This window comes from Thalassophryne amazonica, chromosome 3 (assembly GCF_902500255.1).
Source record: "Thalassophryne amazonica chromosome 3, fThaAma1.1, whole genome shotgun sequence".
Taxonomy (NCBI): domain Eukaryota; kingdom Metazoa; phylum Chordata; class Actinopteri; order Batrachoidiformes; family Batrachoididae; genus Thalassophryne; species Thalassophryne amazonica.
In genome coordinates, this window is record NC_047105.1 from 105,773,985 (window position 1) to 105,788,150 (window position 14,166).

At 41.1% G+C, this 14,166-nt stretch overlaps 1 protein-coding gene across 2 annotated transcripts in view; it reads right to left on the reverse strand.

Annotated features, from left to right (window-relative positions):
- The window catches only part of cdh4 (cadherin 4, type 1, R-cadherin (retinal)), a 1,030,104-nt gene that overhangs the window by 583,441 nt on the left and 432,497 nt on the right, over nucleotides 1-14,166 (reverse strand). For both annotated transcript variants that reach the window (XM_034167231.1, XM_034167233.1), the window contains exon 3: nucleotides 6,358-6,381. In XM_034167231.1, the coding sequence (XP_034023122.1) occupies nucleotides 6,358-6,381 (24 nt within the window). The remainder of the gene's footprint in view (nucleotides 1-6,357; nucleotides 6,382-14,166) is intronic.

Below are 14,166 nucleotides of genomic sequence, written 5' to 3' on the forward strand. Positions count from 1 at the left end.
TTACCGAGGCCATCAAAATATGCCCATCGGGTATTATGAAGGCTTTGCGTCCATCTGTCTCTGTCTGGGTGGGTTAAGTGGGTTTTTAAAATGGATGGATGGATGGATGGATGGACGGATGGATGGATGAGGTATAACTAAAATACATATCTTTGTACATTGTGTACCTTTGTTATATCAGAAGCGACAAGTGTGTGATGGCTTGTGATTGCATGTCATTATAAAATAATTTTTCAGGTCAATTAAAAAGAACAACTTGGATTTACTTATGTTACACAACGGAGACCTGCCCGCTACCCGCTGAACACTATCATCTATTGGACTTGTCTAGGCTAGGCTTGGCTTGTCTAGGCTTGTTGCAGGGAAAAGTCATATTGCATACATATTGGCAATTCAGAGCAGGTGTGGTTGAAGTTACATGCAGTTTGAAATGAGCTACTTTTGTCACTTTCTTTTGTTCAGCAAGGCCACAGATGCTGGCCTGTCTTTACCTAGCAATTTTAGAAACAGCCACCGAACGGGACAGTGGCAGGTTTCTCTGTTATTGAGGACATCACATCATAGTGAGCAGATGACGTGGCTACAAAAACCTTATTGCAAGCAATTATGTGACATTGAAGTATTGTAGACCTTACAACAAGGACAGTTCAGCTTTGAAGCAACATTTAAACCTTTTTTTTTCTGTACAGTAGCATGAGATGTTCTGCATTGTGTGATTCATTGCAATCTCATGAGTCATATGATACCACTGCCTTTACCATCTTAAAAACTGAGCATGGGGACATGTTCAATATTTGTTTTGAACTATTTTAACTTTTTAGGTATATTTATTGATGTTGGATTGGTTTTTTTAAAGCTATTTAAGGGTTTTTATTAAAGTTGTGTATTTTAAATGTTAATTGATGTTTAATAGGGATATGTGCAATATGGGACATGCACAGTATGGGACATCTGCAATTCTGGATATGTGCAGCATGGGACATGTGCAATATGGGACAAAGACAAAGTGAGATTAGTGCATTATGAGTGATGTTTGTTAGTGCAGTGGATAAGAGAATATTTAGAGGGGAATACTGCATCAAATTCAGCAGAAATACTCTTCAGACAGTCCTCTTTTGAAAAAAAATGATTGGCCACTTGAATTTTCAATCTGTGGTCCGGTAGGGGTCAAATGATGAATTACAAAGAGGTCAAAATTAAAAGATGCTCCAATCATATTGAAAAATATTCCACATCATTAAAAGTTAAAGTTCCTCCAATTTTGGTAAAACATGATGCAAATTACTAGTTGAGTTAACACGGTTTTAAAAAGGAATAGTTTGGACCATGTATCATCCTAACTTATCATGTTACGGGGTAACATATGTCACATGTCATAGAATCCAATAGACGTAGACCTTGATTGACCTTTACTTTGGAGACCAAGCATTCAACACTGTCAACACTATTCCATTTATTAATCCTATTAGCTCAACCAATAATTTGCATCACTTTTTACCAAAATTGGAGCAACTTTAACTTTTGACCCCTGTACAAAATGACACTGACCATTCTTTCTGTTTTTATCTCATAACTCCATAGAATTCAGTCACAGATAGTCCAAATTATACCTTTTTGGAATCTTTATGATCAGGCAAATAATGTGGACTATTTTTCAATATGATTGGAGCATCTTTTAATTTTGACCTCTGTATAATTCTTCAATTGACCCCTACCTGACCACCGATTGAAAAGTCAAGTGCCAATCGTTTTTTTTCAAAAGAGGAGTGTCTAAGGAGTATTTCTTCCGAATTTGATGCTTTAATCACCATTTGCATGATTGTTTCATTTATCTGCTGCACTATGTTGGGGACAGTGCAATATGAGACAAATGTCTAACTGGAATGGTGTAATTTAGAGGTCTCTGAGCTCGCCTCAGTCCACCCACTAATCTCCTGATGTTCTTAAAATTTATGGAAGTATGTGTGTGGGTAAGTTATGTGTGAGGGTGGGCATTGTTTCTGAGGATGCACAAGCAAGTTTTGTTGTGCTGAGTTGCTGTGCAATGACAATAAAGGTGATTCTGATCCTGAATTGTTGCCAAAGTGTATCACTGTCATTTTCTACTCACAATAAAAAATCTCAAAGGTACTAATGCAACTTTTTACACTTATAAAAAAAAAAAAAATCTGAGCATAAACGGGTTAAGATCACTTCACTTAACCATAGTAAAAGTCAGGTCAGTTCAGGTTTGGGAGAATGTCCTGATCCCATGCTACACCACATCCACCACACTACAAAACCGCCTTGTGTCCTGGATGCCAATCACCGAGACAAAGAATCAGTCCATCTCTACCTCTCAAAAGTATCCATCTATCTGCCTCAGCCAGGTGAAACATAACTTTCCCCTTGTCCCTCTCCAGCTGCCCAATAGTATGTACTCATTGGAGCACCCAGGGGGCTATTCAAACAGGCCAACTAGTAACATATCACTTCTGAAAACAATCTTTGGCTTTTCACGTGAGGTGAATCTGCCCTACAATTGGATTTTGGAAACCCATGTGACGGTGAACCAATTCTGATTGGACACACTGCGCACGTCATCACACAGCTTCTATGAGGAGTACAAAGATGGCCGATGGCTCGAAAGTCCGCGGAGTTAACTTTTCAGCAAAACAAATCTACGTTTCTATCTCATATCATTAAAACGTTATTTATAATTTAGTAAAGCTTGGTCTTAGCTGTCGTATACGGCGGCGGCGGCCCCAGAGGGTTAAGCGGTATGCTGAGGTTGTCCAAAATGAGGCACAACATCAAGAATAAAAAGCTGCAGTTCATTGACTGGTCACTTGATGCTGACTCGAAAAAGGGGCAGATTCCCGTGGAACCCCATGTTAAAAAGAAACTCAATGCCCTATGTGCCAACCCTTCAGTGAATTGCTGTGCCTCCCAGCTTTATTTGGGCTGTTCAAAATATGTCTTTTACTTCTTCCAGTTTGTCATCAGTGTTCTGTACTGCTGTTCCATTCTTATCTTACACTACTAAGGGGGCCCACAGAGCCCGCTTATGTATGGGGCTTAGAATTCTTTGCTCAGGCCCTGCCTGTGGATATGATGAAGTGGCCTTTTTAAGGCTCCCATTCTGATCAGGATCAAATTTGACACAAACTGTACACAATGTGAGTGTATTAATGCCGAGGTCAAATGTGAGAGAAGTTACACAAAACGGTTAAAATACCCAATAACGTCTCTTTTCACTGTTTTATCTGAATTGTAATACACTCATTGCAGTCACCTGTCTTATTTTTCTCTTTTATTCTCACCTGTCAGTCACTTTGTAATGACCCAGCATGACACAAAGGAAAGTAGGTGTGTGAGAGGAAAGAACACACACATATATATTAATTCAGTAGAGTGCTTAAGAAAAGTAGATATAAGGTCAAAATCAAGGATAAGACTCAGAATGAATACAAATATGTGCCTATTGTGACTTCTTTTTCAGTTCTCTTTGTTGAAGCTGGGTAAAAAAAAGACAAAGTTGTGAGCGCTGCAATGAAAAATTGATCACACAAGTCTCCTCCACCAGCGGATGGAGGTTAACCAGACACACAAAAATTAACCTCAAGTGCCTGACACCAACCACAACTTCACACTCCTCTTCCCTCTAGTCACTGTGAGCATTCAAAGACCAAAAGCACAGCATGTGGAGTGTGTTGCCACCAAAGCAATTTAACTTGACAGTTTCACCCCAAGATATCCTCCATGAGGCAGAGAGGCAGCCAGAGAAGCAAGACCTTGTCTAACGGATGAGTTAATATCACATGTACACTCCAATTATTTCCATGTTCAAGAAGCAGAGCAGAGGACAGGATAGTTCAAGCAAGGGACAAAATTAAAGGGGCCATATTATACACATTTTGAGGTGACTCAAAAACACATATTAATGTTTGTAGCCAGAACTATACTCCATAGACAAGAAGGTAACTTAAAAAAAGCATTTTCAGGCAACCAAGAAGAAACCTGTTTGTGTCAGTGTTGCTTTAACTGGAAAGGAATTGATTGTCGCACCCAGTCTGACCTCACAGAGGAACTGTCTCTTCCTCAGCATGTAGACTATAGACTATGGGTGTATAGATTAAGTGAATAATCCATTATTAAATGGTAAATGGACTACATTTATGTAGCACTTTTCCATCAATTCCAGAAGCACTTTACAGTAATGCCTCACATTCACCCATTCACACACACTGATGTTAAGATGCTGCCATGCAAGGCGCTCACTACACACCAGGAGCAAATTGGGGATTAAGGACCTTGCCCAAGGGCCCTTAGTGATGTTTTGGGGAGGTCTAGTTGTTAAAGTGCTGGGCTTGAGACCAGAGGATCCTCTGTTCAAATCCCAGCTTGACCAGAAAATCACTAAGGGCCTTTAATCCCCTAGTTGCTCCAGGTGTGTAGTGAGTACCTTGTATGGCAGCACCCTCACATCGAGGTGAATGTGAGGCATTATTTATGAAGTTGTTTGAGCATCTGATGCAGATGGAAAAGCGCTATATAAATTCAGTCCATTTACCATTTTGATCCTATGATCTCACTGCTTAACCACTATTACATAAATCAAAAGCAAGTATCTCTAACTATTCTGGAAATCGATTAATCAATTTGAGTCTCTATTTTTTTTAATGTCCAAATTCTCTGATTGGAGTTTCTTAAATATTAATTCTTGTTTCTTTACTTCTCTGTGACAATAAACTGAATATGTTTGAGTTGTGGATAAAACAAGACATTTTTTGATGTCATCTTAGCCTTTGAGAAACACTCATCCTTCCCACTGTCGCCAAGTGCTTGCTCATAGGGGGTCGTTTTGACCGTTGGGGTTTTTCTGTAATTATTGTACGGCTTACAATATAAAGCGCCTTGGGGCAACTGTTTGTTGTGGTTTGGCACTATATAAATAAAATTGATTTTTTTTTTTATCAATATTTTTCTCAATTTTTGGACATTTCCTGGACCAAACAACTAATGGATTAAGACAGAAAACAATTCAACTGATAATGAAAATGACTGTTGGTTGCAGCCCTTTGATTTGTTTGTCTTTTTGTGTCGAAAGAAGAGGCTAAGCTGTCAGTAAGATTTTCTTCCAGTTTTTTTTTCCTCCATGATTGCTTTTTTACTTTTTAGCACTTTATATCGTTCATATCTTGAGTTTATTAAAAATTTGTAAAATAATCATTAGAGTCATCACTTGATCTAAAAAATAGTTGATGGATTAGTCAATTACAAAAATCATCATGAGTTGCAGCCCTATAGGGAGTTTAAGCAGCAATGGTTTTTAATTCCACTACGACAACCAGAAATACATCTTTGTTGTCTTTGCACGTGTGTTAGCTCGACTGCTCGCCATAGCCTGCAGCTGTACTATGACAGAGAGGTTTGCTGTAGTTGCTACTATGTGACATAAAGGTAAGGGGATTTTGTGATTTAATGTTTTTGTTTGTTCATGGCGGACAGGAAATTACAAAATTTTTAATTAGCAAAATAATCTGACTGTTAAATCAGACATGTTGGCTCACGTTAATCCAGGTGAAAGTTGTGGTAATTTTAAAGCAGTAGCAGTCGTTGGCATTGTAAAGTCGTTGACCTGTCAATAATGTAAATCCACTGTAAAGCCATCACTGCTTAAGACACCTAATGACTCAATGGATGTGACTGACAGAGCAGGGATTGGTCCAGATATGGACTGTTGAGACATATGTTACTGTGGTCTGAAATGAGTTGTGTTAAACCTAATTAGTTTTTATAAAATAATATTTTCTCCATGCTCAGACATACACTTGTGAGAGTTTACAGATGTTTAATATAGTTCACAAACCATATTTCATTTTAATGGGCAGGCAAAAACTGTCTGCACAATATGACCCCTTTGATATGAATGCTATAGAATGAAGTCAAACCAAAAATCAAATAAAAAGAGGAACAACTGAGGTAGAGAAAATCTATCTCCTCCCTATTAAGACTGCATGGAGATTTGAATGAGATAATGTGAAATAAAACCCTCCTTATTGGCTTCGTATTGAACATTATTGGAGTCAACAGGGGGTAAATTGGCTAAGTAGGTAGAGGGAAGATGTGTGCAGGGATTCTGCTTTTATTATTGCTTTGGCTCAATGTTTTATCCTCATTTTCAAAATTCGCTGTGACATGCAAAGTGACTGTGAGGGAAATGGCTTCATGGCAAATGCAAATGATGTTTGTTGCTGCACTCTACCTCCCCACTGAGGTGAGCCTCTGAGAATGAGTCCATCCGTGTCGCCACAAACAACCAATTCTGCACAGAGATGGCTGCAAATCAAGGCGGTGTGTGGCTGCTGTACTTACCACGTTCACTGGACAGGGTGGTATCTGTCAAACATACAGAGAGGGGACAAGGGCAAGGGGACGGGAGAGAGAACACAATGATTAGAACATAATAGGCTTCAGTAAAAGTGGCACAGCCGTACTAAATTCAGCGTTAAACAAGAGAACAAAAACAGATCAATTTCTAAAGATTAATGGAAAGTCACAGGCAATAACCAGACAGTGACACACACACACACACACACACACACACACACACACACACACACACACACACACACACACACACACACACACACAGAATGTAAGGTTACGATGGGAGACAATGTCCTGTCACGTCTGTGGAGTTGCTCGCATTCGTCTCTGTCTATTATCGAGGCAGCAGCATTTAACCAGAATACAGTTTGTTTTCTCTCTTATACTTCTCGTCACTGCCTCAAGCAGTTGGATTCATCATCTTCAAAGCTTGTGCAGTCTGTGTTGCTCTTGTACGCACTCAATGAGAAACAGGGAAATTGTGGCATATTGCATTTGCACATTTTCACACTTTGACGTAGGCTGCAAGCAGTGTGAGTCAGACTGTGACCCCACAACTGAGTGACACATGGTCAGCGTGACCATTTCCACACCTGCTACACAAGAGCCTGTCACCCAACCTCAAACTACAACGCATCACAGTTTCCACAGTTGGTACGAGGCAGCTGCAAGGAAAAGTTCACCGTTATTACAGCCTGAGTCATATAAAAGCATTTTGGTATTTAAAATTGCTATATTCATTTTTTTTTTTCTACAGATGTGATGTATTGGAAAAATCTCCTTTCTACAAATGTCTTTAAGGAAATACATTAGTATCTATTGTGCACCTGTAGCACAGCTCTGACTAAAGCATATCACTTTTTGATAAACCTTAAAATTGCATATTGTAGAAATGAATAGGTATGCATCTGGAAAGTATTCACAGGACTTCACTTTTTCGACATTGTGTTATGTTATAGCCTTATTCTAAAATGGAAGAAATTCATTTTTTTCCTCAAACCTCAACACACAATATCCGATAATGACAATGTGAAAAAAGTTTTCTGAGATTTCTGCAAGTTTATTAAAAATGAAAAACTAAAATCACATGTACATGAATATTAACAGCCTTTGCTATGAAGCTCAAAATTGTGCTCAGGTGCATCCTGCTTCCACTGATCATCCTTGAGATGTTTCTACAGCTTAATTAGAGTCCACCTGGGGTAAATTCAGTTGATTGGACATGATTTGGAAAGACACATACCTGTCTACATATAAGGTCCCACAGTTGACAGTGCATGTCAGAGAACAAACCAAGCATGAAGTCAAAGGAATTGTCCTCTGAGACAGGGGAAGGGTACAAAAACATGTCTGCTGCTTTGAAGGTCCCAATGAGCACTTTTGCCTCCCTCATCCACAAACGTATAAAGTTCAGATCCACCAGGACTCTAGCCACCCATCTAAACTGAGTGACCAGGGGAGAAGGCCCTTAGACATGGAGGTGACCAAGAACCTGATGGTCACTCTGTCAAAGCTCCAGCATTCCTCTGTGGAGAGAGGAGAACCTTGCAGAAGGACAACCATCTCTGCAGCAATCCACCATTCAGGCCCGTATGAGAGTGTGGCCAGACGGAAGCCACTCCTTAGTAAAAGGTTCATGGCAGCTCACCTGACATTTGCGAAAAGACACCTGGACTCTTAGACCAGGAGAAACAAAATTCTCTGGTCTGATGAGACAAAGATCTCCTTGGTGTGAATTCCAGGCATCATGTTTAGAGAAAACCAGGCACCATCCCTATAGTGAAGCATGGTGGTGGCAGTATCATGCTGTGGGGATGTTTTTAAGCAGCAGGAACCGGGAGACTAGTCAGGATTGAGGGAAAGACGAATGCAACAATGTACAGAGACATCCTGGATGAAAACCTGTTCCAGAGCGCTCTTGACCTCAGACTGGGGCGACGGTTCATCTTTCAGCAGGACAATGACCCTAAGCATACAACCAAGATATCAAAGTAGTAGCTTCAGGACAACATTCATTGTCACCCAGTTCTTCTACAATAATAATAATAATAATAATAAGAAGAAGAAGAAGAAGAAGAAGAAATGATTTCTGCTAATAAATAAATAAAATAGTCATGAACTGTATCTGCTGTGTTTCTTTCTGGACCTCTCACTTAGTGTGCCTGACCTGCTGTTCTGAAACCTTCCTTTCCCCTTCTCACTGTGTTACCAGTCTGCTTTGTCGAGCACAAACTGTAATCCTCATTTTGACCTCTTCTCTTCTCAGCCCTTTCAGAAGTGTCTATGAATCTTTTTGCCTGTGGATTTCACATCACCCCTCCGCTACTCATTAACTGCCTGTTTGCTGACTTCAGCATTGGAGATATGGGAGGAACATCTCCTGATGACTTTCTCCTGGTTGTCTGCCCTTCTGATATCCCCTGATGGATCTGCTTGGTGAGATGTGATCAGATGCTTGTTTCTGCAGTCGTTGCTCTTTTTTAAGCCTTAAAGCTGATTAAAATTTACTTAAATGAGCATCCTGTTCAGATTTCATGGTTTTTAAAGCCTGAGGTCATTAGGAATCCCAACTGTGCAATTTAACATATATAAATAAATAAATGTGTCACAGTGGGGCTCTGTGTCCGTACCAGGCCTCTCAGAGGAGTACTTTTTTTGTGAATAAACTGAAAATGCAGTCTGTGAGCAGTGCTTATACGCAAGAGTTTGCCCATGAATGTGAGCTGCATGTGACAGGAGGAATGAGATGCTGCAGTTTCTCCTTTACTGTAGGAGGGGTTAATGTCAGTGGAAATATACTGCTATGTTTTTACAGCTGGGTACCAATCATGTACAACTTGACAATAAATCACAGGTGCAATTGAAGATCAAAGTGCATGATAGAACACCACAAACCGAGGAGCTCAAACCAGGTTGAATAATGCCACTATATTTTCATATTCAACCTACATAATGATTTAGAATCCATATTTTCTTCTTTAGTTCATTGCCACATAAACCTAGACAGTGCTCTTAGAGATTAGTTTTAGCAAATTACGGTGAGACAGTTCGAATTAGCGCACCAGAGAAACATCACGCCGACGGTCAGGCTTGCACGATCCTGGTGCAACGGTCTGTGCACGTGACTGTGTCTTTCGAGGAGGAACACAGTGTGAGCTGCTGCAGCTGCTCGCACTGTGGGATGAGATGCACCACATTGCGCTGCTGATGTGGAGGAAAATAAAATAAAAACCAGCTGTATAATTAATGAATATCACTGGGTTGATATAAATAATACATAAAAGGGGATGCAATACAGAACCCCACGGTTAAATAATAATAATAATAATAAAAAATGCCACTCACAGGATTTGAACTCACATGTTCTGATTACCAGACAGAAACTTTACCACTGCGCCACAATCACTGTCTCATAACACGGTGATAGGTATGGTTTATTTCTGCCGATATGACTGAAAGTGGAGTATGTGTTATATTGCTGGCCTGTCATATGGTCCTGCAGCATACCGTTCACTGCCCTGTCAGACAGACATGACCTTCAGATCGCCTGCTGCATGTCCAGTGAACTGACGGTCTGTTTCAGGTGGAACAGCCTGTCAATGTGCATGCTCTCCAGCCAGTCGTAGAAGCAATATACATCTTGGTCCATATTGATATGATAGCATCACAGTCATCTATTCAACCAGTCTACCCATTCTCCTCTGACATGGATACTCATGACTCAAACCTCAGGACCACAGGTGGCCGTAAGAATGAAGATTAACCAGTAGATTGAGAGCTTTGTCTTTTGGCTCAGCTCAGTACGGTATAGCACATGAAACACCATCCCCGCTGCACCGATTCTCTGGTCAATCTCATGCCCCACTGTCCCCTCACTCATGAACAAGACCCTGAGGTACTTGAACTCCTTCACTTCAGGAAAGACCTCATTCCCTACCTGTAGTAGGCAATCCACTGGTTTCCTCCTGAGAACCATGGCCTCAGATTTGGAGATGCTGATCCTCATCAAAGCCGCTTCACACTCTGCTATGAATGGATGCAGTGAGTACTGGAGGTCACAGGCTGATAAAGCCAACAAGACCACATCATCTGCAAAAAACAGTGATGACACCCTAAGCCCACTAAACTGGAAACCCTTCTTCCCCCAACTACGTCTCGATATCCTGTCCATGAATATCACAAACAGGATTGATGACAAGGTGCAGCCCTGGCAGAGGCCAACACCCACTGGAAACAAGATGGTTTACTGCAGAGAACCCAAACACAGCTCTTGCTTTGTGACTACAGAGATGGCCCTGAGAAGGGACCCCCTCACTCCATGCTGCCGCAGCACCTCCCACAGTATCTCCAAGGGTACCTACTCATATGCCTGCACCAAGTCCACAAAACACATGTAGACTAGATGGGCATACTCCCAGGCACCCTCCAAAAATCCCTGTGAGAGTGAAGAGCTGGTGCTCTATTACCTCCTCAGTTGAGGTCAACAGAGTCCCATCCTCACTGTAGACAGCTTGGATAGTTCCCAGTTTTCATCTCCTGAGGTGCCTCACGGCCTGCCAGAAGCACCTTGGTGCCGACCAAAAGTCCTTCTCCATGGTTACTCTGAACTCCTCCCACACCCACTGCTTTGCCTCCCTCACAGCAGAGACTGCCACCCTTTGGGCCTGTCAGTACCATGCAACTGCCTCAGGAGTCCTCAGAGATAACATGTCCCAGAAGGACTCCATCAGTCACATGGTTTCCCTGAATACCGGTGTCCACCAAGGTGTTCGACGGTTGCCATTCCTTGAGGCACCTCAGACCGGCATTAGAAGCTTTGAACATTGCTCATTCTGGTTCAATGCCCCCAAACTCCACAGGGATGCCAGAAAAGCTCTGCCGGAGGTATGAGTTGAAGATCTGTCGGCTAGTGGGCTCCTCCAGACTCCCCTCACTATCCGTTTGGGCTTTCCAGGTCTGTCCAAAGTCCTCCCCCACCCTCTGATCCAACTCACCACCAGATGGTGATCTGTTGACAGCTCTGCCCCTCTCCTCACCTGAGTGTTCAAAACACGCCGCCTCAGATCAGATGATAACAATTACAAAATCAACCTCTGGCCTAGGGTGCTAGGGACTCGATTGTACTTCTGGGGGACTTCAATGCACATGTGGGCAATGACAGAGACACTTGGAGAGGCATGATTTGGAGGAATGGCCTCCCTGATTTAAACCTGAGTGGTTGTTTGTTGTTGGACTTCTGTATAGTCATGGACTGTCCATAACGAACACCATATTCGAACATAAGGATGCTCATAAGTGTACATGGTACTACTACTGATATTAGCCGCTCAAATATTTTACTCAATCAATTCAATTTGAGCTTTGATCATGTCTCTAGCTCCATAGGTAGAGGAAATATTAGGCTAAACTGTCGTTTTGTGGGAGAGAGGAGGGAGGCTGTGTTTTGCTTGACTTGGACCTTTGACCAATCTGTTCCAAAAGTGAATAATCTGGAGTAATATTTCCACCAAATTTGGTGCAAATCCATCTGGCCATTTTTGTTCACAAAGACACACACACAAAAGAGATTACAATACCCAAAAGTGCAGTTTCCTTTTATTTTTTAAATATAAGTGCAGTAATGTCCAGGTTACATGCTGTCTGTAATGTAGCATACAATGTAAAGTGACTAAACCCTTTGAAAAGAGAAAATTGCATAATAGATTACTGCCCACAATAAAACAGAATTTAAAACACAGGTATTACCCCCAATTGTGTTTTATGAACACATTATGATTATGGTTCATCTGGCACATTTTCTGAACTGATACTAACAGAATGAGAAATGAAACATTAGGAATAATTCCACACACAGTGTGTACACATGCTACCAGAACACTGTGTAGACTTCTTACAGGTGATGCTTGTTTGTCCCTGGAGTAGACATGATATTGTTATTCTAAGACAGAATGTGTTGTATTCCTTGGACAACTGAGAGCCCACTGGGATATTTTTGTAAACTGGGCTTATTAGATAAAATTCAACTGAAGTTTTGGGGGTGGGAGGGGGATAGAGTCAAGGGCACTGTCCATCCACATGTCAGAACATTTGTCAATATATGCTCAAAGCTCTTGGGCAAAACTAACCTAGCTTGGCACATAGTCAGACCTATTAGCGGGAATGATCGCCATGTCAACAGTGGTTGCATATTAATTAGATCACAAGGTTATTGAGTGCAAAATTGCACTGTGGCTCACAAAAATTAGAAGCAAACTGCAAGTGACTCCAAGGCACCTCATAGGTGCCAGATGACCTTACTCCTTTGGTCACAAGGTCATCAATTGTAGAAATTTACCGAGAACTACTAGGTGGGAGTTTGCCACTTGTTGTTTTGATGGTAAATCTAACATGTTGGGAACATGCCAAATGCTGTAAAGCCTACAGATGTACTGCACAGCCTGTGCACCGACCCCACTGATATATCAACCCACTGAAACGAACACGACAAATCTCTCTGTATTACAAGCACTACTAAAGGAACACTTTGTCAGAAACTGAAGTGTTACTATGGTACCCAGAAAAGGCAACAAAAATCACCCACTCAGATTTCAGTAACTGCCGGGGACATCTACTAATGGGAAAATTGCTGAACTACATTGTTCAACACAGAACTATGAAAATGTGAGTTTTTGTAATCAGACCTGATATGTACTGCAAATTGACTATGATGTCTGCACTCTGCTTACTTTAAACTTTGTTTCACTCACATTGTTACTGTTAGTATGGCTTAAGCAATGGGTCACCCCTCTAAGTCTGGTCTGCTTGGAGTTTTTTTTATCAAAAAAAAAAAAAAAAAGCCAGAGGTAGTTTTTCCTTACTACTGTTGCCTATACGTTTGCCCAGGGGGATTGGTAAGATTAGACATTACCCATGTAAAGTGCCACGGGGCCACTTTGTTGCGATTTGGAAGAATAAAAATAAATTGGAGTCTAGAGAGCCTATGGTGTGAACCCCTTCTGGCGGTGTTGGTCATCCTCTGAATGGCTGGCATGAGTGCATATCTAAAGGTCGCAGCTGAAGGCTGCCCTCCTTCTTGATCTGGCACTGAGGCCAAGGCAATGGTGGTAGGGTATCTGTAGAGTTTGGGCACCAGTTGTTATCTGTGTCCCATACTTCACAATCACAGCGCTGATCCACACCTGCATTCTCAGTGTTCCTTGTCACAATGTGGCTGATCTGTGTTCCCCTTGGTCATACTTTTCCTCCTGGAAGTGGGGGGTACAGGTTCTCCCTTGATGTATTCTTTCCAGCAGTGGCTGGAGTACTTTGCCTGTGGCACTTGCTGTGGCTTTGGGCTCCCTGTGCATTGATGGGGGCCCCGCCTGCAGTTTAACGGAGTGTGGCATTGATGCAATTACTCACATTAATTCACTTTATCATACATCTCATTTACTGTAGGTTTACACACACAGACACTGAAAGTGTATATACACACACACATACATTTACATAAATCACACTTACTTAGTATACTGTCTGCTGTTATCATGATGATATCATCATCCAGTAAGCACTGTTTGATGATTTCCTGTTACCGCTCCTATTCTCTGTTGCCTTACAAAAAAAATGTACATGTACATAATACACATACATGTACAATACACACACACACACACACACACATATATATATATATATATATATATATATATATATATATATATATATATATATATATATATATATATATATATATATATATATATATATATATATGTATCCACCATCTGACTTGTCTAAAGAAAACTGGCTATA